Genomic DNA, 24641 nt, shown 5'->3' on the forward strand with positions numbered 1-24641 from the left:
AACGATTTACAACTTTGTCATTTAGAACTTTATCTGACAGCCTTTTAAATTGTTCATATACCAAATTCACTTTTAGATTTTTTAAATTGTTCATATACCAAATTCACTTTTAGATTTTTTAAATTGTTCATATACCAAATTCACTTTTAGAATTTTTAAATTGTTCATATACCAAATTCACTGTTAGATTTTTTAAATTGTTCATATATCAAATTCACTTTTGGATTTTTTAAATTGTTCAAAAACCAAATTCACTGTTAGATCTTTAAAATTGTTCATATACCGAATTCAATTTTAGATTTTTTAAATTGTTCATATATGAAATTCTCTTTATATTTTATAAAAGTGTTAAGATAAATTTAGGCTTATTTAGGTATTTTATCTTCTGTCTGAGTTAAAATTTAGCATAATGTAATAAACACAAACTTTTAGAGCAAACAACTCTGAAATATTATATAAATAAATAAAATGAACCCTTAAACTATTTCTAATTTTAATTCGCAGGTTGAATTATGCAAAAGTGTAGAGATTAAAAAATACATTACATTTAGAATTATAACTTTGAGAAAGGAATTGAGTCTTTGACACAATCGCGGATTTTCTAATCCCTATCTCTTTGCAAACCACTACTACTACAACTATGAATTCTGTTATATTAAATAAACTAAGTTTGAAATATCAAAGGTTCACACCATCAGATATAGGGTTTAGAAAATCCGAGTTTCTGACAAGGACTCAATTCCTTTCAAATAAAAATACTTAAACACTAAAATTACATGTTGAGAAATGAACCTGAATTCTAAAGGTTGTTTTAAGTTTCCAAGTTTATTTTATATTTCAACAAGTCAATATAACTTTATAACATCTATCTTTATTCTCAGTTTTCTCATTCTACCCCCCCCCCCAGGATGGTTAATATGCAGTTTCGAGATGCTAGATAGAAATTTCATAATTTGTTATAAAAAACTAACAAAGGTACCGTGATTTTCTAATCCTAATATTTTTTAAACCCAACGTCGTAGAACTTTAATATTTCAAACTATTAATTCTTTTAAATCAAATAGTCCAAGTTTGAAATAAAAATATTCAGACCATCAATCTGCGATACAGGGATCAGAAAGTTTGAGTTTGTGGCAAATACTCAGTTCCTTTGGATTTAATATGATGTTATAATTAGAGTTTTTAAAACCATTTTTTTTTTATGTGAATTCCCCTTCAAAATCTTTTATCAATTAGTGAAGTCATTAAAGAACAAGTGACCAATTCTCTCCTAACTGTGAGAGCTATTGAAGACTGAGCCATACTTGTATTTTGTCTTATCAAATATAATAACATCAAACACAGATCAATTAAATCATGTGACAATCCTACAGATTGGTTGAAGTAAAAAAGAACAGATCTAGAATCTTTTTAATATAGGGAATACATTTAAAGAGGTTAAGCTATGCCGCTCAACTCCATTCTCAGCTTGGGATAATTCAATGTTTTTTTTTCTTTTTAAGTTTTTGCGTTTTTTTTTCATGAATATATTTATAATTCTAACGTCATCATACTTACTCGGGGTTTAAAAACTAGATTAAATTTCCCGTTTCTCTCTCCTTACATTTGCATAATTCTTAATATCTAATCTAATCTGTTCTAAGTTTAAACAATCAGTATTTAATTTAACTGCTGCTAGTATCCAGAGAGCAAACTTTTTATAAGAGAGAAACTGAACTTTATATCCACTGCGCACACTTTTGAATTAATGTGGTCCTCCCTGGAACCAATGAAGTGACCTCTCCATTTATAGATTGGAATGGAATCTAAAAAGCTTTGACTGGTCAAGATTGAGTAAGATATCCATGTTTTTCTCTTTAAATATGGATTATTCTAAAGTGTGTTTTATCTGTAAAAGTAAACAAACCTAAAAAAACATTTAAAAGGGTACTGTTGGGAATCAGACATGTCTGAATGGTCAGGCTAAAATTAAAACGACAGTCACATTAAGATACAAATGTTTCTCCCTCAGACTGCATATTTTCCTTTAAACCAGCTGTGCAGGATAATTTCATGTTGAAACTAATAACAAAGTTTTACCAAAAAAAAGTTTTAAAATGAAGTTTTCCTAATTTGCATATGCTCTATTAAGCTAGAAAATGTAAGATATAATTAATCATCAGACATCTTTAATCACATAAAATCTTTTTAAGATAACTTTGTAAAAATGCTTTGTTTGTTTGGGAACTTGTGGATTTTGTTATGTACCCCCTGAGATTTTAAAAGCTTACACCCGAGTAAACCCCGGCCTGTTTAAAAACTCAAGCGCAGGTAAAACCCAAGTCAGGATTGGTTCTGATTCGAACCAATGAGAGACAGCTTAGTCGGTTAAAATTTGAATCACCTATTCAATTCCTTCCTTCCTACATCCTGAATCGATGATTCTTTGAACCAGCAGGAGGTAGTTCAACGACGTGGCTCATATTCATTAAATTCGGTCCCTGGAAGAAATTTCAACAAACTCATTGCTGCTCAGGCTCAGCTTTGTTTCTATTTCTTCCAGAAATTACAATTTATGTAAACAAAAATATTGGATATTCCAGGATATCTTTCTCGAATGAAATAAATATCTTAGTTTCAAATAAGATTCAGTGTTTTATGCATCTCTGGATGCAATCCTCAGCATCCATGTTATAAATATAAAATACATCTTTTTATTATTTGTAGAGAAAAAAGTCAACAAAAGCCTAGAATATGCTCATATTGTATCAACATTATGCTTTATGCGCTATAGAAATTTCAGCTTACTATATTTTCTATAAATTCTAATAAAAATAAAATTCTTCAGTATTTTTTATCTATCTGTATTTAACACCTATTTTGATAATCTAGAGCCTCGTTATGAGTAATTAAATATATCTAAAAGAAGTTTTTCAACTTTTTTTCTTCCATTTTTAATAGTCTATATATACCTTCCCTGGGGTCATGCAAAGTCCCACACAAAATTAGGACCCAATCGATTTAGCCGTTTTGACGTTTATTGGATATAAACAAAAACAAAGCAAAGTAAAATATAACAGAACAATCCGCCAAAATTTGAAAATTATTCAAAATGGCCGACTTTCAGAGCAACAGTTAAAAATTAAGATTATTTACATGAAAGGGGGCGCGAAGCGCCCTTAAAGTCTAGCAACTCTACAATATATATATCTTTCTATTGTATAATTATATGTTTAAATACCTTGTTGAGTGAATGTAAGAGTGTGTAAATCCTTGTCTTCCCATCACTGAGTAGTTTCTAAATATATAATTAATCCATTTAAAGATTTTTTCCTTCATTACAATTTTATATTTCTTTATTTTTATGGATACGGCGTTTATTTATATTTTCAATAATAATTGCCGAGCAAATTTAAAATCAGTCTACGAATTTTACGCTTTTAATAATGTTTAATGTTTATGCTCTATAAGGCTGAATTTTAATTCTTTTCAAAATACAGGGGACATTAGTTCCAAAACTACTACTTGGCTCATTTCTGACACTTAGTGTTATAAATGGGCCAAGTGTTAGTTTTGGAACTAATATCCCCTGAAATAGGGGAAATCTTCCTGAGATCGGAACTTTTGTGTGAATATCAGTGAATTCTGCATGTAATGGCAATCAACATTTGATCCGGAGATTCAAAACCCAAAAGTTCTGAATTCTGTTCAAATAAAAATGAATTCCAGTAAAAATGAGTGAGCTGATAGTAAAACTATTTCAATGGATATTACACTTGTTTTTCCCGAAGCAAGTTTAGTGTTGCAAAAGTATTATTAAAGTATTAAACTTGGTGTCTTTCTGCTACAAATACTTTTCATTACTTCAACCTTGGGATCCCCAGTCCCCACCCCTCGGAGGAGCCAGGACACCCCCCCTCCCCTTTAATGTAAGATGTACAATATCTAAATGAGATTTAGTTCTGGTCACAAAATATCTTGAAATGACATATTTAAGTTCTCAATCTGAAGTTGGAAAGCATATATTGAATATTTTATTACTGTTCTACTATCCATCCAATCTCCTAATTATGAAAATGATCTGCATAGATCATTAACATTTAATCAACTGAATAGATCATTTTTTTATCGCGGAGACACAGAAAACTACACAGGTGTGAAATCTAAGCATCAACTCTTAGATTCGGGCAGATTTTTAAGCGTCGTTAGGCCATGGCCCTTGGAAACTTAATTGCTTTTTTTTGGTAGCCCCTAATAGTTTAAAAGAATCGGAGCGCACCAAGGAGTATAAAATAACGCCCTACAATATGATTATACATGCTTTGCAGACGATACTCCATTTGTATAAGAAATATTTGTCTGATGAACAATAACCGCGTATACAATAACCTATTCTGAATATTTCTTATACAAATGGAGTACCCGTCTGCAAAGCATGTATAATCATATGATAGGGTGGGCCGCGTCAGTTGTTTCTCCGTTCTATTTAATACTCTTTGGAGCGCACTTATTTATAGCTTTGGTTTAAAAGAAGCAATTCCGAAATAGGGAACTGAGTTTTTGCCACAAACTCAAAATTTTAAATCCCTGTATCTTTGCAAACTGTTTGTGTAAACCTCTAATATTTTAAACTTAAGACTATTTAATGTAACATAATTCATTATAGTTTGAAACGTCATAGGGCACCTACGACATCGAGTTTCAAAGATATAGGTGGTAGTAATCCAGAGTTTATAGCATAAACCAAGTTCCTTTTCGCATATTCTACTTCAGTGAGGATCTAATATTTAGTAAACTTATTTTCAAACTCACCCTAAACATAGCTAAATTCTTAATCCAGTAAAATGCAGTAATCTGACCAAAGAAATTTAGGGATTTAGTGGAGAGTGAATTATCCATTCTAGGCAACATTAAGGAATCCTGCGTTTAAGATTTATTTTTAAGATCTAAATATTTTTATTCAGTAAAAAGTTAAATGCATACATTATTGATTAAGATTTGTACGATTACATATACATTTTATGTTTGGTTTTTAAACATTTTCACTATTTTTATCAATTAAAAGGATTCAGTACATTTTCTTTTTTTTATAGATTTTGTATATCATTATATGTCAAGCAGATTTTCGTTTTAGAATGCCAGTGTAGAGCCTGACANGGGGCCACCTTGGGGACAGGTATCATACCAAAGAGAGAGAAAGAGATAGGACCTTCCTGCTGAAATGCCGGTACTGAACTTAAGATTTAGCCTTCGACGGAGCTGGTGAAACGTTTAAATCACAGGTTTAAACACAAAGTTTTCACCCTGTCTGGTCATATGAATTTAATTGCCTTCTGTTTCTGAAATAGTTTTAGAGAAACCCCTTTAATAGCCATTAGCCTTATTACTCTAGCATGGATATGAACCGTAACTGGGTCGAATTTAACATTAATTTCCACGTTTACAAGTAGATTAACACAGATTTTACTTAAAGGGACTGTTTACTAGTAGATTAACACAGATTTTACTTAAAGGGACTGTTTACTAGTAGATTAACACAGATTTTATATAAAGGGACTGTTTACTATAGTAGATTAACACAGATTTTACTTAAAGGGACTGTTTACTAGTAGATTAAAACAGATTTTACTTAAAGGGACTGTTTACTAGTAGATTAACACAGATTTTACTTAAAGAGACTGTTTACTAGTAGATTAACACAGATTTTACTTAAAGGGACTGTTTACTAATAGATTAACAAAGATTTTACTTAAAGGGACTGTTTACTAGTATATTAACACAGATTTTACTTAAAGGGACTGTTTACTAATAGATTAACACAGATTTTATATAAAGGAACTGTTTACAAGTTGATGGACACAGATTTTATATAAAGGCACTGTTTACTATAGTAGATTAACACAGATTTTACCTAAAGGGACTGTTTACTAGTAGATTAAAACAGATATTACTTAAATAGACTGTTTACTATAGTAGATTAACACAGATTTTACTTAAAGGGACTGTTTACTAGTAGATTAAAACAGATTTTACTTAAAGAGACTGTTTACTAGTAGATTAACACAGAAGGGACTGTTTACTAATAGATTAAAACAGATTTTACTTAAAGGGACTGTTTAATAGTAGATTACCACAGATTTTACTTAAAGGGACTGTTAACTAGTAGATTAACACAGATTTTACTTAAAGGGATTGTTTACTAAGAATTTTGACACTTGAAAAATCAAAGTTATTTATCATGCGGTTGCAAAGATATTGGGATTTGAAAATCAGAGTTTGTGGTAGGTGTTTGCAGTTCCTTTCAAAATTTCGACCGGGAAAGATCGATAAAAAACTTGAATTTTACAAGAAAAGTTGAGTTTTAGTCAATTTAAATGTTACGAATGCTATAAACCTGAACTTATTGTTTTCACTGTTTCTAGAGAGAACGTTTAGAGTATCATGATTACCCCTGATATCCAACCAGGGAACTTCTCTACACACAGATTAGCAATAAGATTAGGATCTTCGATACAAGAGTTTTATTTTCAATAATATTATATTGAATTAATTACAATTAAACAAATCTATAAATTCCCTAGTCCGTAGTGATTATCAGATTTTTTTATTTTCTATTTAACTATCCTGGGAAAATTAATAAATTATTGATTACTAGGCTTTCAGGGCGCTTCGCGACCATCTTCTACTTCAATTGTGAACTTCTTCTCTTTGAAAATATTGTGAAACAAAAACAAAATTCGCGGGTTTTATAAAAAATTTCGTGGAATTTCAAAATTTAATGTAAATCGAATTTTGTTGGAGGCTAATTTTCCTCCGAGTATCAACAGTGCCCTTTAAAGGGAGTGACCGGCAATGTATGTTAGTTGAACTGTGAATGTCACTCCCTTTAAACCATTGTCTGATCAAGGATAAAGGAGGTATATCATGTGACGTCGTTCGCACAGTGTACCTAAAGTTTTAGCTGGACAAATTTTGATATCTCCGCCGTAAAAGAGTACTACAGAACGGAACAGTTTTTATCTGTGTATGTTAGAATTAATCATATTCTTCAAGGTTTTGAATCATAAATATCTGAATGTAATAAATCCTATGCTAATCCTTCCTTGATCTGTTTCTCACAATATCATAATATAGTTTCCATTCCTCGTCCACTTGAGCAGAAGATAAACCCCCCTTTATCTGAATATATCATCAACTAATCAGCAATTCATAAATACAATTTATTTATCGGTTTACGTGGGATTGAATCATTAATATAAAAATCCAAACAGGGACGTCAGGGGCGCATAAAGGAAATATTTTAGGGGAAAGGGCAGCCCTTTCTCCGCCCCCCCCCCCACATAGACTAATTAACTAATTCATAAATATACTTTAAATATCAATCTAAATGGGATTGAATCATGAGTAAAATGTCCTAATATTTTTGGAGGAGGGCAACCCTATCCCTATCTTATCAACTAATCAACTTATTAAATTGTGAAAATGGAAATTCTAAGAGAGTAAGAGCACCTCCCCCCCCCCCTCTGTAATCAAGATTACATTATGTGAAGGTTTTTGGTTTGGCATAACTTCCATCGTACTTTAATTTATCGACAAAGATGGGGTGAAAATGGTGGATAAGGGCATATAAAGTGATTTGTACAAGAAGGCTTTACTTGTTCTCGACTTTTAAGGTGAAAGGGGGTTTTCAGCCTACTTTAGGGGCTAAATATTCCATTGGGTAACATTGCCGCAACTTTTTCTGGAATAGTGTTCAAGAACTTGGTCTTCGTTTAAACTTTCAATTTTAACATAATAAAACTTTCACTTTTTCTGTCGAATATTTAACTTTTCAATTCAATGCACTTAAACCCGACGAATGTGTTCTAATAAGTAAAAAAAAATTCCCTTTAAAAATTGTTCTTATGTGTGCAAAGTTCCGAGGTAAAATATTTAGTCTATTTTTTTTGCTCCTGACTGAGTATTTTTTGTCAGGAAAAAGCACTTCCAGATTTTATTGTGAAATAAATGGTTTCCATCACTCTGGGCCATAGTAAATTTGAATTCGAACAGGACCTGCCCAGTTTGTACCGGCCTGCCAGATAACGGCGTGTACTGACCCGATCCTATGGTTCAGTACGTCGCCCTGACCAGACTAATATACGACAGGGGTCAATTTTCTTGGCATAGTCCCGTCGGAGGGCTAACAATGACAAACTCCCATGGCGCGTTCAGACTTTTTACAGTACCCGGTGTACGCATATCGCTTCATAAGAACGCATTCCATACAGAACAGTGAAGTAAATAAGGATGAGAAACCCAAATTTTTTACTATTAATCCCCCCCCCCCCCAAAAAAAAACATAACAGGAATTTTGCGTTCATGAAATAAAAAGATACCAACTTGATATTTAAAAAAATACCAGAAGATACCAATAATTTTTTTATTGCTTCTTAGGTTTGTTCTGTGAAAATCATGTTATTCATAATTTTATTTTCTATAAATCTAAAAATAAATAATAATAATAAAGAATAAATCTCAAAAAGTTTAAAAACACCAGGATTCCGGGCAAAAATTATAACCAAAAAAGGTAAAAAACAACAACCAGGCAACCATCAACAATTGGCGTATAAAAAATTGTCCAGGTGGCTTAACAAATTTTATTTCCAGGGGAGGGTTGGGGGGTCAGAAACTGCTGCGGCATAAAATCATCATAAATGTCACTGACCCTAATGCGCCTCTGTAAATGTTCCCTGTAACCTTTATAATCTAAATTTTTCCCAATTTTGTCCCATTGTATGATGGGATTTAACAACGTTTAATTTTAGTTTTTTCTCTCGTTTTTTTCTTCTTCATACAGTGATAACCAAAAAACTCTGAAATAGCAAGACGACTTTTTCACAAAAATTAAGTGAATTTGATGTTGTTACAAAGCAAATAGTTTTACGAGCCACCTATTAAATCACAAATTTAGTGAAATAGTCTGTTAAACGGCACAATTAATGTATACCATGCATATTGGACTAATTAAAGTCATAATTGAGTCCAAAAGTCGTCTATCTATTTCAGAGTTTTCTGTTTATCACTGTATGCCCATTTGAAATTGTGTTCAGATCAATTATTCTTAACTTGAAAGAATTCTTGATTTTTCAATTGATCATTTTGATTAGGTTAATTCCTTAGCATCTGTTAAATCTCCCGAACATATAACAAGATCAGGATTATAAATTCTTAAATAATCCTGGCTGAATAACCTGAAGTATTGAACTAAGAGATATACCAAATAATCTTCTCTGAGGGGAAATTGATTATTTTAAATTGAGGTTTCTCTGTAAAGTGACTTGTGCATTTCTACTTTAGAGACAAAGGAGGAGTTTGTTAGAAATAAACATTTTTCAAGTTGGAAAAAAACACGATATCTTCCAATCTTTAAATCAGAAAAAAGGGTTTACGGGACACTTTTAAAAAAATTACAATTCCTTTAAATTCATATAATTATTGGTTTATAAATATCAATCTATTGCAATTTCAAGTTGACGTTTATAGTTCTATATTCCTGAACTGGTCCGCCCTTGACTTGTCCTGAACGGTGCTGATGTGAATATCAGTGATCTGGAGGAACCAGGACAACTTGTTGTATCCAGACACATCCTCTGGATAATCATGTTCATTCGAATATAATTATAAAATTGAATCTCAAGACCTTACTAATCGTTCGGCGAAAAAAAGTAGGTTGACGAACGAATGTCGCAAATTATTCAAAGGTAGAATCATTAATTCGTCTTTTAACGGTTATGGGTCGTGGAACACGCTGTATTAAATCCTGAAGGTAATACTAACAATACGATCTTTTCAACCTTAGCCTACATCTAAGATAAAGATCGGGTCTAACCTTTTTTTCAGATAACTCACAACCAATCAGGGGTTATCAATGAATTCTGCTAGATCAACTAGAGTTTGAAATATAAAACCACACTGTCAGGTTGCAAATATGTTGGTTTAAGAAACATTAATGTTTGAGGCGAGAAATTAAATCCTTTAATTAAAATAGAGGCATGGAAGCCTAGATTTTCCAACTTCTCTTTTGTATTTCATTTAAAAAGTTTTAAAGAATAAGACAAGGTTTTTACTCGACCTCCACGACAAGAAAAGTTAATACAAAGAACAAATAGTTGACAAGGGGACTTGTGTACCAGGGGTGTGTATTTTTTAACATCTCCCCTTTCAAGATTCAGTTTTCCTCCAGTAGGATTGAGTATGGGTTATGGGTGTTTTTCTATGGGGGGGGGGATTTTCAGGGGAAATTAAATAAAGATTTTTGGTAGAGAATCAAAATAAAAAAATTTCAAGTCTACGTNCCTCCCCATATATATACAGAAATAGTAATTACAAGATCAGGAGCTGAGAATGAACCAGTTCCTGGAATTACTCCAGAGAAGAGAAGAGAGGTGAGGAGAAGGAAACTTAGCATTGTTTTTATTTCATCTCTGCAAAATCTACAAGGTTTTACATTTAATCTTATTTATTTAACTAAGCAAGGACAACAGGTTACAATGTCATATAACAAAATAATAAAAATAATTCACAGTCCACCATTGTGATAATGGGAGGGGATAGTTTAGTAGAAAACAATAAAATTAATCTAGATCTTTAGCTTGATTTCTAAATCAGATTCAACTAGAGGATTAGAAAGGGAGGGGGGGGGAGTGAAATCCCTGGTTGAGCCAAGCCAATGAGTCATAGATCTTTTAAGTAAAATCATTTATGAATTAATGCAAGGGAACTGTTTTAAATATTGACTTTTGCCTCAAATTACAAAATAGCAGAGAGAAATTTAGCGGCAATGTTACATCGTCTATACGCAACACCCCCCTACTGAACTTCTGATCTACTAACTTTCCGACCTACTGCAATATTGGACCTACGCCAGCTGTTTATTTTTGTATTATTTGAGGGCGCTGCGGCCACAAGTCCATATAGCAGCTGTAAAACCACGTGCTAGTAGGTCAAATGTGTAGTATAGCGGATTTGCGTAGGTCGAAAGAAAAACCACCAATTTAGCCCGTTATAAAGAATGTCGTGTTACTACATTTTAACATTTACCATCATTAAATGAAAATGTAACCTCATTTTTTTTACAATTGAAAATAAATTCTTCAGTTCTACAAGTCAGGATCGTTAAAAGTCATGAAGCCGAAAACAAAAAGTTCAAGACAAAAAAACATTTTTCTTGACTTGAATTGAAATAAATGTTAGAATCGCAAACAATTAAATTTTTTTAATATAATAGCTGTGTGTATAAAGTTATTTCTGTTTCCATTGAAAATATTTAAATTATTTCAACTGAGCACCTAATTAAACTGTTTAATTGATGGTAAAATTTGAATAACAAAGTTAATTGGATAAGTAAAATAATGAATAAACACACAAAAGACGAGAATACAAAAGTAGACATTTTAAATTCTAAAAATCGCTCAAATTGATAATTCTGAAAGAGGGATGTTGGTGTATATTTATCCCAATGTTGGAAAATTAAAACTTGAAATAATAAAATGAAGAGAATTTGCATAAGTTTCAGAATTATTACAATTTTAGAAGAGAGATGAATTTTTATCTTCCAGGAAAGGAGGGTTGGCTTTGCTTAAGAAAGAATGAGATTCAAATAAGAACAGGACAGGGGGCGTCTATGAACAATAAACATGGGACCGACATATTTGTATACTTGCGCTCAATTTAGATATTTCTTTTGTCAGTTTTACAAGGAAGCTCTTGTAAAAACCGAATTGTTGGTAGAATATTTATTTTTAGTTTACAGATGGGATGAAGTTTAAAATGTTGAGGAAGGCCAGAATTTGAAGTTGTATTACGTGTTTAATAGTTATATTTAAACAAAGTACTTCAACTTTGTATGCAGGGATCATAATGCGCGGGAATTATTTAAAATATCTACTTACTGCATCTCGTTGTGTTTTTAACATCGTAACAAAAATATTAATGTATAAAACAAAATAAAAATAGAACATAATTACGATCGCAAAAATTTAAGGCTCAAAACTGATCATTTCCGGAGTCCAAAGTTAAAATTGAAATTTGAGCCGTGAAAAGCTCCAAAAAAATTTCAAGAATATTTCATATATAAAAATGGTGTGCCCAACTAATTATTACACATTACAACATTTTTAAAAGAAAAAAAATATTTTCTTTCACTTTTAATAAAAAGTTTCAAATTTTGCTTATTATAAAAAATGTGTAATAATCAATTCTCCAAGGTAAAAATATTTGTGAAACTTTTAAAACTTATCTGTAAACAATGTCCAAGTTTAGTGTGAACTAAAGGGTTATACATTAAATAGACAGGATGACACAAATCCTTCTCTAGCGGAAAATTTGAATTTTTATCTTTGCAGAGGAAAGTTTTAAGGGACTGTTATTGTAAATTTCAAGTGACCCTATATTTGAAGATGACACCCTTTAAACCTTTTTCTGATCAATAATTTGGAAGATATTGTCGTTTTTCTATCTTGCAAAGTGTTTAATTCTTAGAACTTATTTCGTAGTTTTTATAGCAAAATAAACCGCGAATCACTTACATAGAGAAAATGTGATTGAGAATAATCAATTTGAAAAAACGGATAACTCCATCTTTATAAATCAGACAAAGCGTTGGAGGGTAGTTTTACCCAGGAAGGAATAGAAGGGAGATATAACTGACGCGGCCCGCCCTACCATATGATTATACATGCTTTGCAGACGGTACTTCATTTGTATAAGAAATATTTGTCTGATGTACATTTACTGCGTATACAATAACCTATTCTGAATATTTCATTATACAAATGAAGTACCCGTCTGCAAAGCATGTATAATCATATAGTATAGGGCGAACCGCGTCAGTTATATCTCCCTTCTATTTCATACTCCCTGGTTTAGCCCTTTTCTATTTGGAGAATCACTTGAAATTACGTGTTCAGTCCCTTTAACAAAACATTTTGTAAATTTAAACATGGCAATGAATAATAATACCAATATTAAATGAAACATGATAACATGAAGTATATTGAGTGCGGCACAGAACAGTTTCTAAATTCGACTACAGTTTAATATCCAGCTATTAGTCAGAGAGAAGAAGGGAAGTTGTGATAGGGGTTGTTAGGCAATGGGTAGGGTTATTAAGAATTAAACAAACTCATTTAAAGCCTAGGGGCAAAGAGAATAGAATATATATGAGAGTGGAATTTAGACAATCCCTCGGTATGAATTTTGTCAGTCCCTTTCAGCCTGAAAGGGAGTTCAAATAATACAGTATGTTCCCTAGACTATCCATTTCAATCTCGAATTGTTTAAAGCTGTTAAATAAACTTTATAATGAATAAGGTAAATAAAAAACATCATTTGATTTATAGTTTGCATAACGGAAAATCATTGTTTATAAAGTAAAAGGCATAGTGTCTATGTGAAATGATCATTGGTCAATTATGAAACCAGCCTTTTTCATAATTTGGTTTTCTTTTAATATTAATTTTAGATTTTCTATAAAATGATGTTCCAGGGCCCAAAAGGTTATATAGCGCAAATATGTGAAGTACACCTGCAGTATGGAAACAGTACAACAAAATGGCCGTTTTACACTTTTTTCTAGTAAATTCCACTCTAATATATATTTTATTCTCTTTGCCTTGGGGTAAAGTTTTTGGACCATTCACGAACAAGTTTCTTGGTAAACAACTTTGATTTAACGTGGATGGAAAAACAAGAAGTGTTCAAATATCTCTTTCTTTTGGTTTGATCACAGACTTACTAGTTCCTGAATTGTCCAAATACGTTATTATTGAGTGTAAATTCAATACTCCCTTATCCTCTACATTATCATAGCTACGAATTAGGTTCCTAGTTTCCTTGGCGTCATGCCCTAATATTGATGCCCATACCGAGTATTGAGATCATAAACCTCTCCTTTCTTTTCTTCTAGTTCTTCTTCTTCTCCTCCACTGTGGGGGCAGGTGTCGGCTTCTTCTCCTTACTCTTGGCGTAGAGGTTATTGAGGTCGAAGGCGGAGACCATATCCTCCTCCTTGAAGAAGAACTTGGACACCTTGCCGTTGATGATTGGGGGGACACGACCAACCTCCTTGCCCTCCTAGTACAGATCTAATTAAATCAAGCTTCAAAATATAAGGATTACGGGATTACAGGGATTACGTCGTAATTTAGTTTAACCCATCCATTACATTGTTCTCATTGTAATATTTCCTACCAATAACATTGTCCGATCCACAAAGGAACCTTTTCACCCTTTATTATTATGATCAAGATATTATTTTATTTCTATCTAAAATTAATAATTCGTGTTTAAAAAGGCATTTTGAATTTATGGAAAAGAGACAAGGAAGGAAATAATCAAAATTTCTCATTTTTAAAAGGGAAAAAACGACGTTATCTTCATATACTCAGATAACGTCACAAGGGTACCGTTGTAAATCGTTAATGTGAAGTTTATGTAAAATAAATACTCCCCCCTTGTTATATATTCTACGGCTTGAGTGCCTGATACTTACTTGAAATAATTTAACAGTTGGGAGCTGCCTGACACTTACTTGAAATAATATAACAGTTGGGAGCTGCCTGATACTTACTTGAAATAATATCACAGTTGGGAGCTGCCTGACACTTACTTGAAATAATATAACAGCTGGGAGCTGCCTGATACTTACTTGAAATAATATAATAGTTGGGAGCTGCCTGATACTTACTTGAAATAATATAACAGTTGGGAGCTGTCTGATACTTACTTGAAATAATATAACAATTGGGAGCTGCCTGATACTTACTTGAAATAATATAACAGTTGGGAGCTGCCTGATACTTACTTGAAATATTATAACAGTTGGGAGCTGCCTGATACTTAATATAAATAATATAACAGTTGCGAGCTGCCTGAAACTTACTTGAAATAATATAACAGTTGGGAGCTGCCTGATACTTAATATAAATAATTTAACAGTTGGGAGCTGCCTGATACTTACTTGAAATAATATAACAGTTGGGAGCTGCCTGGAGAGACTGGATGCATTGATGTGAAACTCTGCAGCCAAATCAGCAAACCTTAAAAATTCAAATAAATTAAACCATATTTAACAAATTCTGATCATTTAAATAAAATAAAATGAAATGAAATTTGTTCGCAGTCATTACCAATTCTTTCAAGTATCTCATTTCCTATTGATATATTACAAGGACAGTAAGGATTGCCGTCTGCTGAATTATTCGGAATTTTTCTTGGGACCCCAGCGTTGCCCAGTTAACTCAATGATAGTAACAACATTTACCCGCGCTTGGTCTAAAATTACGATGCTAGCTATTTTTCAAATAAAAGCCGACCACTCATCTTAAAAATAATCTCAAAACCAAGCTAAGAACATTTCCGTGGTTCTCCCGAGTTCTCCAATTTCGATCTATATAAAGTTATTATCTCTGTTTGTCGTTTTATTTGTTTGTTTCTCCAATCCCCTGGACCGATTTGTCTCGAATTTAGATCGGGGAACTCAGGAGAGCCACGGGAATCTCCTATCCTTGGGTTTGAGATTCTTAATGCGTGGGTCTACGTTTAACGGGAAAAATAGCTTAAATCGTAATTTTCGAAAAAGTGCGGGTAAACGGCGGGAATAACTATGAGTAACCTGGGCAACACTGGGTTCCCAAGCTAAAATGGTTGACATCCCATCATGGTCGGGATATCAAATCAAATCAAAATCAAATTAGAGTTTTAATCAGACTATTACTTATAGTGTCAAGAAAAACCCCCTCTCTAAATAACTAACTGCAAGATTTTTCCCTCATAAATCAAATTCTATTTTTCTTCATAAAAATGGAAAAGAAAAAATGAATAAAGTATTTTTTGTTTTTTGTTCCTTACCTTCCGACATCGACCTTTCCGAACTTGAGAGTTTGAGTAGAATAGCTGGCGGACAGTTTAGAGAAGATATGTTGGAAGTTTATACAGGCAGGAGACCAGACAGCGTAGAAACAGATCAACCACGTCACCTGAGCTCAAAACTTGTAGTTATTAATCCGTTCATAACGAGATTAGTTGGTTCCCCAGGATTCAGCCCAGGGAAGAAAGTCCAGAAAAGAAGAAAAAGCAAAAAGGGTAAGAAAAGAGAGAGAAAATAGGGAGGAAAGGGAAGAAAAACTATATTAACAGAAGAAGAAACATAATAATATCACTGTATTAACTATACTCAGTCTGTGGGAGAAAATTCTAAATAATTTCCATTTATTTCTGTGTGGTGATATATTTACTTTCCCCTGTTGCTTAAGGGAAGAGAAAAAAGCATAATTTCCCCAAAAATATTAAAAATTTTCTCCCATGGCCTGTGGAGAAGAGAAATCAGATATTTTAGAAAAGTTTCATGTATTTCCTTTTATATTAAGTCTCATTACCCAATTGTATTTTAAGTTCTATGGGAAGAAAATTAAATGTCTTTGTGACTTTTTTATCAATAAATTGCAAGATTATTTACCTTAGTATCCCTCATTAGCTCTTCATGAATAGAATTTCCTCTGAAGTAAACAATACTCTCAGGACCCTTGTAGGTAGGTTCAGGTAGTAGCATACCCTAGGATATATTCTACTATTAAACAATACTCTAAAATTTGATCAATTTGAGCGAGATAAAATTTTAGAATATTCATAATTAAATATTCTTCAGGATTTTCCTTTATCTCTCTTAGAATAGAGAAATGTAATTACAAATCCGGCATAGATAAAAGATAAAAGAAAATAATTCGTTTTCATGCATAAAAAATCAATAAATTTTTTGATACATTAAAATTAGAAACATTGAACACCATTGCATTTCAGGACTCGTTCAAAAAACAACTGAAGTTTTATGCATACTTCGTTACCAAATAAAAGATTAATTTTATCGTTCATGAACCTTGTAAATATAAATATGTCCTAGTTGGGTGCCCGCTACGCCGGTCACCCTATTTGACCTGTAACATTCTGTTTCAATACATAGTTAAGTGGAAAACCTCGGGTTGAATAGACCTGGCTTACACCCTAGGTAGAGAAGACAGAAATACAGTGCGTTTTCTGTAGTTAAGATTGATTCGTAAAGACTGGCATTTTGTGTCATGAATACAAAAAAAGTACCTTCAAAATTATAACTTTCCTAAATAAGAAATGATTATTTTGAGAGAGAAAAGACAATGACACCTGTTTTATGCAACAAAATCGAATTTTCTTACAACTATATCTTTACAACCTGATGATACTACGATTTGATATAAAACAGATTTCATTTTTTAATAAATAACTTGGAAAACATTGCACAGGGGCGTATTCATGGGAGGCTATGATGGCTCAGCCCCCCTGGATCAGTGAAATCTATGGTTTCAAGGGGATTTTAGGGTCCCAATGAATGAAAAGCACCTTTATAAAGAAAGAAAAACATATAAAACAAATTCCTGACAACGCCCCTGAGATTGACAAATGAATTCGGAAATAATGATCTATAGAATTATAATAATATATGATATGAATAAAGAATTAAAACTATAGATAATCCAGGAATATACCTGGAGTAGAAAGCAGATGAGGTAAACTAGTCCAAGTCTGAAAAAAAAAAATAAAAAAAAATATAAGATCAGGGTTGACAATAAACAGTGAGACTTCAATTGTGACATAAAACGAAACATTTTTGACTGCCTTGGAACAATATATTTTATCATATTAAATGATTTGACAGAGAATACCACAAGTTTTCATTACATATAAAACCAGTGCTTAGGATCCATTAAATTTTAATGCGGATGAATTTTTTGAACCAAGCTAAAGCTAAATTTTCAATTTTTTTGTTTCATTTTTTTTCGCTTATTTTTATGCTAAAACTTGATGAACCATTCAGAAATCAGGAAATTTTTATTATCTCTCTTTTTCCAATAGTTCAGATTTGGGTTTTGAGATTAAATTTTTTTTTTTGCAGTTTTTGGTAGATATTTTGCCCCTTGGATCCGGATCCGTGGATCCGCATATTTTTTCGGATCCGGATCCAGGAAGCGAAAATCTTGCGGATCCAACGGATCCGGATCCTAAGCACTACATAAAACCATAAATGTATGTATTGTATACAGTCTTCTCTGAAGTCTCATGTGGTCCCAGTTTTTCCACTATGGGTAAGCTAGGAAAAGTGTTCATCTTTTAAATAAAATAAGTGTATTTTTATGCAATGTATGTACATTGTACCGTACCTGGGGTCTGCAAGGAAGAAAAGAATGAGGTTTGCCACCTTCGCGTACATGAAACCGGAGGACATGTAGGAGATCTAAAACATTGTACATGAAACAGGAGGACATGTAGGAGATCTACAACAGTTGTACATGAAACAAGAGGACATGTAGGAGATCTATAACAGTTGTACATGAACCAGGAGGACATGTAGGAATGTAGGAGATCTAAAACATTGTACATGAAACCGGAGGACATGTAGGAGATTTAAAACATTGTACATGAAACAGGAGGACATGTAAGAGATCTAAAACACTTGTACATGAAACGAAATGTACGATTTTGAAAAAGAGAGAATGCAAGTCATGTACTGTAATTTTACACTTGAGGGTTTAGTACTACACTTTTGACAGTGTAGGGAATATGCTATAATTTTTACAGTGTAGGGAATATGCTATACTTTATACAGAGTAAGGAATATGCTCGTACGTTGTCTGCAGTACTACAGTGTGCATTTACAACGGAAGAAATGTTTTTTTTTATGAATTGTAAACGGAGAATATATTGCACATTGAGGAGTATGAAGTTAACATTCTTTGTATTGGCACTTAGATCTTGCCTGGTGTCTTATTTGTAAACTAGCTTGGGAACCCAGCGTTGCCCAGGGGAGTTATAGTAGTCCCATCAAAATGTATATTCAATAATTTCATCTGACTTGGAAATAATTTTTTGAACATTTCTGTTTAAAATTTTATTTGTATTATATCGTCAGGGTTTGTCGAACTAACACTAATTATTGTAAAATGTTCTTTACATTGAAAATGTTTCTCCATTTTCCTGATTTTTTTGCTGATCTCGATAAATTATTTAAACTAGAGGTTTTACCCATCCCTTATCAGCCCAAAAACATATGATTTCAGATTCGAATAAAGAAAGTATTTTTAGTGTATATTTTGGCAATTTCTTAGATATCCAGGTTCATGAAGCTAGGGTAGAACCTTGAAACCTGAAATCCATCTGCTCTCACTGGACAATTTGTTCTAATATGAAGAAAAATAAACCCGAGGTTACGGGTGTATACCCCCAAGAGAATTCTTTTAAAAACCATGTTCTCAAAGTTTATTAGAATCTTTCATCTAAAAATAAAATGTATCTTAGCTTCTTTCCCGGAAATAAAAACTATCCAAGCCAGTATCCAAGAAAGACAAACTGTATCCAAGCCAGTATCCAAGAAAGACAAACTGTATCCAAGCCAGAATCCAAGAAAGACAAACTGTATCCAAGCCAGTATCCAAGAAAGACAAACTGTATCCAAGCCAGTGTCCAAGAGAGACAAACTGTATCCAAGCCAGTATCCAAGAAATGACAACTGTATCCTAGCCTGTATCCAGGAAATGAAAACTGTATCCTAGACTGTATCCAGGAAATAATAACTATTTCCCAGATTGTATCCATCCTGTATTCTAGCCTGTATTCGGTAGATGAAAACTTAATCATAGTCTGTAACCACGAAATAATTTTTATTGGCTTGATTTAATTCTAAAATTTTAAGGCAAACAAAAAAAATAAGAATAAATAAACATCATAGAAAAAAAACTTTTCTTAAATAAAATCCAGATTTGTATTCCAGGGATGAAGAAATTTTATTCCTAGTTTTTGTGTTTAAGTGATAATTTAATGCCCCTATTCAAAACTTAAAACAAAAAGTTCAAACATTGAAGTGAACTTGAGATGAAGAAAGAATTATTCTATTCAAGAGCTTTACAATTCATGAACAATGAGGCAAGGTCTTTCAAGAATAAGAAAGAGATCGGAGAATTAAAGTATAAAAAGATTCAGTTTGATATTTATTACCCCTCTAAAAAAATCTCGAAGTACGTAACATTGTAAAAAAGATAATGCTTCACTGAAAGTACTTAATATTTAAAATATTAAACGGTGGTAGGCGATTATATCAACATAATGATGACGAATTTCGATTTAAATACACGATTTTAAACAATCAATTTAAAAAGCTTCTCTTTATTACATGTCACTGAATTCGAATAAAGCTTGTTAACAACTAAAACTTAAATAAATAAATAAATAAATAAATTTTGTAAATTCTGCAAAAGAGTGCATTAACTTCAGGATATCAACAAATTTACACAGACCGGGAGATAAAATCAAGTCCAGAGAAAGAATGACAAGAAGCGCCATGATTTCCTAATTAGATAAAAAAACGGTTATCAAATGGAAGGCAAAAGTTTTGCAAATGTTTGCGGCTTACCCAGCGGTCTGAAAAGTCTATTAACTAGTTACCCTCTAGACATTATCCGTTGCAGAGCTAATCCCAGGGTTTATGTATTTACTAATTAACTCTCGCATTTTTAACAAGTCATCCTAAAAGCAGCAGTGGGAGCCCAAAAAAAACATTGAATTCAAAATCTTTGCAAGTCAGTATATATATTTATGAAACAAATTTTTAAACTAAATTTTTAAAAACCTTTAAGCTTTCCAACATATAATAAAATAAATTTCCCAAAAGAATTGAATCATAGCGACAAACTCAAATTTACAAATCCCTATATCTTTGCAACCTGATAGTGTAAATCTTTGGTATTTTAAACTTAGATTATTTGATCTAACGCAATTCAGTTGAAAAATCTAAGATCTACGACATTGCAAAGAAATAAGGATTAGAAAATCAGAGCGAATGAATAGTTTCAACTACGAAATAAAAGTCACAAGGGTTTGCTGAGCCGATTAAAGCAACGTTTAATTCTCGGGTTTATTGAGACACTCTGCACTGTAGTTAAATAGTGGGAAGCAGCAGAATAGAAATTTCAAAATGAAATCAATAGAATAAGAATGATAAAATTAAATCTTCTGAAAATATAACAAAGACAGGAGGGGGGGGGGAGGGTTAATAGTCCCCTTTCTGTTTTAAAAGCCCGAGAGGAGTTACTTTTTAAAAAAATTATTTGTATTGATAAGGATGAGACTTCAGAGACGATTGCACGGAATAAATACGGCCTGTTTTTTATATTTACGATTCCTTGCCATTGTAAACTTGATTCGTTCTTAGCCAAAACATGAAATACGCCATTATATTACTATATCACTCCTATATGCCGCGTCCATTAGCGCCTGATCCAATCAGGGTTCAGTCATTTGTTTGTTATCTATTCTGAACCAATAGAAATAGTATGGCGGTAACATCTATCTTTCTATCTATCTCATTAACCAATTAGAGCTATGAATCCTTCAATCGGCGCTATCAGTAAATGGAAATATTTCAATTTATTTCAAGTAGCAAAATATCAACCAAAAATTGCTTTAAAAACAGAAATCTCCAGCTTTTGCTACAAAAACGATAGAATACTCATCAAATCTAAAAGGCCAACAAAATTTCAGGAAAAATAAAAAAACACGTTTAACAAATGGGTCCGGATTCAAATCCTTTGTTACAATACGGATCCGCATCAAAATATAACAGATCCCAACAGACTGGAGATGCGGTATACGTTTGTCCATAATGAAAACATTAATGCATTTAGCTAATATTTGAGAAACTTTTGTTAGAGAATTAGAGATTTGGAGAATGCAATTATGAATAACTGGCGTCGTAAAAAGACCTCATGAAAGTTTAATATCTTGTCCTGGTAATTAAAAACAAGAAACAAAGAGAGGGTTAACTTATATCTCCGTCAAATAAAATTACTTCAACAAAAATACGAAGGAATTATTTATTTGTTGAAAATATGCGTGTAATGTAGGATAGGAAATAAATAGTAAATCTTGATGAAGATTATTGTTTTAATGATTTAGTTTTTTCATTTCATGATATTAATGCACAATGCACCTATCACAAATACACAACGAATGACTTAGTACAACTCGTTCAACGAACGTTACGTGTTAAGTCTACTTCATAGTTAAATCAGATAGGACAAGAGAGAAAGGATTTTAGTTAATCAGTCGAAACTTTTGTGCTAGATGGTGGTAAGCAAAAACGTTTGCGCAAACCTCGGTTTATCTAAGAGGAATGAATTTAATCCTTTGTACAAAAAAACGGATAATTTCTTGATCCAGGGATTAACAACTTTAGAAAATACTTTAATCACCCTTTTCTTACTGAATGAAAATCACCCCTAATTTGTGACACCCCGCACAAAAGACAACTTATCTACGATCTCTTCCTAAATGTTACCTGAGACTGTACAGGACGGAGCTAAAGATACCTACCATGGTAACAGAACCAGTTTTCCTTGATCTGATCATGAATACAACCAGAAGGAAGAATAAGATACCTACCATGGTAACAGAACCAGTTTTCCTTGATCTGATCATGAATACAACCAGAAGGAAGAATAAGATACCTACCATGGTAACAGAACCAGTTTTCCTTGATCTGATCATGATAATAACAAGTAGGAAGAAAAAGATACCTACCATGGTAACAGAACCAGTTTTCCTTGATCTGATCATGATAACAACAAGTAGGAAGAATAAGATCTCCGTTTCTCTCATATCAAGCTCACATTGCTCCTATAAAATCAAAGTAAGAACACAGGCAAGCAATAATTATTACTAAAATAAATAAAGAAATCAAGAAAGTATTTTGACATTTGAAATCAAGCGAAGAATCTCATGTTTGCTCCTTCTACAATTTTTAAATTTTAATTTTGCATATTTAATTGATAATATTGTTACATATAGTCAGTATAGTCTGTATTACGTCACCAGAACTTCAGCCATGCAGTGGGAGTGCAGTATTAATGTCACGTGATACAGGCAGAAATCACGTGACCAGTATACTGCACTACCATTGGCTGAAGTTATGGTGTCGTAATACGGACTACACGACTAAAAGAAATAAAATTATCAATTATATTTATTAAAAATGCAAAATAAAAAAATTATAATAGGAGGAAACCCGAGATTCTCAGGCTCCTGTGGGATATAATCGTTTTTAGATTAGTTGCATATTTGCTGAATATGATCTGTTTAAACCTACTACTTTTATGCTAAATTTTATATATATGAATTTTCGTATAATTTTGACACAGTTTTATTTATCAGTTTCTCGAGACGGGAACATCAGATAGATGTCTTATATGTATCGTTCTAGTAAATAAATACTCACCGGACCGACGGGGAAGAGATAATCACAGAAGGGGTGAGTGAGTTTTACGAAGATGAAGGATAAACATAGTGATATGTTTACTGTGAACAATTTTATTTATTACTTTAACATGTATTTTCGTTCAACCATGATTAAATGTTGATGCCTAATTTTTCGGAGGCTAAGCTGAGGTAACATTTTACCTTTGCTAGATTAAGTCGAACTTAAGCTCAGCCTAACCCAATTTAAAATACAGTAAAACTTGACTTAGCTTGACTTATAGAATGTTGGGACATTTCAGTGGAAGACATGTTTAACAAAATCATAGATATGCCATTTAATAGACAGATGTCTTATTTATGAAATGTCCTGTCTATGAAATGTCCTCTCTATGAAATGTCCTGTCTATGAAATGTCTTCTCTGGTATGTCCTATAAATAAAAATTTCATGTCTATGAAATGTCTTTCTATGAAATTTCCTGTCTATGAAATGTCCTTTCAATGCAATGTCCTTTCTATGAAATGTGCTTACAATGAAATGTCCTGTCTATGAAATGTTCTTTCAATGAAATGTCCTTTCAATGATCCTTTCATTGAAATGTCCTTTCATTGAAATGTCCTTTCAATGAAATGTCCTTTCAATGAATTGTCCTTTCAATGAAATGTCCTTTCAATGAAATGTCCTTTCAATGAAATGTTATTACAATGAAATGTCAATACAATGAAATGTCCTCTCTATGAAATGTCCTTTCAATGAAATGTCCTTTCATTAAAATGTCCTTACAATGAAATGTTTTCTCTATGAAATGTCCTGTCTATGAAATGTCCTTTCAATGAAATGTCCTTTCAATGAAATGTCGTTGAACAATGAAATGTCCTGTCTATGAAATGTTCTACCTTTTAAATTCAACAATAGCGTAATTTATCAAGGTCTAATAAGCTGAAATCAAACTGAACTTATCACCCAACTGAACTCACTGAACCAAGTTCTTTTGAAAAAAAGCTAAGAAAAATTGGCTAAAATTCAATTTCAATGCACAGAAACTTTGTAATATATAATCCCTAGATAGTATGGATGTCTGAAGAGTTGTCGAATATCAGATTTCACTGAGTTTGGTAGCTCGGGGATAGAAAACGGCATTATTCAACTCTGAAATAAAAACGAATACAAATAAACTTATATATCAATAATAATAGACTAGATATATATATATATATAATAAATATGTAAACAATGTTGAATTAAATATAGAAAAATAGTTACGACATTTGAAAGGATTCACGTGTAGAACACTCAAAGTGTTAAATAAGAATAAGTTTCTTCTTGAGTTTAAAATATCCGGTATAA

At 32.3% G+C, this 24641-nt stretch overlaps 2 protein-coding genes across 3 annotated transcripts in view; both read right to left on the reverse strand.

The window, feature by feature from the left end:
• The window catches only part of LOC111709500 (transmembrane protein 62-like), a 20618-nt gene extending 9741 nt beyond the window's left edge, over positions 1 to 10877 (reverse strand). The window contains exons 1-6 of the mRNA XM_023483182.1: positions 10378 to 10877; positions 9515 to 9611; positions 9137 to 9212; positions 7082 to 7158; positions 6374 to 6454; positions 3221 to 3277 (exon numbers count right to left, since the gene is read on the reverse strand). Coding sequence (XP_023338950.1) covers positions 3221 to 3277; positions 6374 to 6454; positions 7082 to 7158; positions 9137 to 9212; positions 9515 to 9611; positions 10378 to 10429 — 440 coding nt within the window. The 5' untranslated portion in view covers positions 10430 to 10877. The remainder of the gene's footprint in view (positions 1 to 3220; positions 3278 to 6373; positions 6455 to 7081; positions 7159 to 9136; positions 9213 to 9514; positions 9612 to 10377) is intronic.
• Positions 10878 to 12911: 2034 nt separating this feature from the next.
• On the reverse strand, positions 12912 to 24459 carry LOC111709507 (thioredoxin-related transmembrane protein 2 homolog). 2 transcript variants are annotated; one of them, XR_002766874.1, is made up of 10 exons: positions 24356 to 24459; positions 23315 to 23394; positions 22621 to 22716; positions 18210 to 18283; positions 17538 to 17574; positions 16478 to 16573; positions 15871 to 15998; positions 14981 to 15059; positions 13854 to 14094; positions 12912 to 13038 (listed from the first exon to the last, which is right to left on the reverse strand). XR_002766874.1 is itself a non-coding variant. In XM_023483190.1 (9 exons), the coding sequence occupies exons 1-9, from the start codon at positions 24432 to 24434 to the stop codon at positions 13924 to 13926; spliced, it is 840 nt and encodes a 279-aa protein (XP_023338958.1). In that variant the 5' UTR covers positions 24435 to 24459; the 3' UTR covers positions 13646 to 13923. The 2 variants fall into 2 exon arrangements, 1 of the variants encoding a protein (XP_023338958.1); XM_023483190.1 differs by lacking the exon at positions 12912 to 13038 and having other exon boundaries at positions 13646 to 14094.
• Positions 24460 to 24641: the final 182 nt, after the last annotated feature.

This window comes from Eurytemora carolleeae, unplaced genomic scaffold (assembly GCF_000591075.1).
Source record: "Eurytemora carolleeae unplaced genomic scaffold, Eaff_2.0 scaffold975, whole genome shotgun sequence".
Taxonomy (NCBI): Eukaryota; Metazoa; Arthropoda; class Copepoda; order Calanoida; family Temoridae; genus Eurytemora; species Eurytemora carolleeae.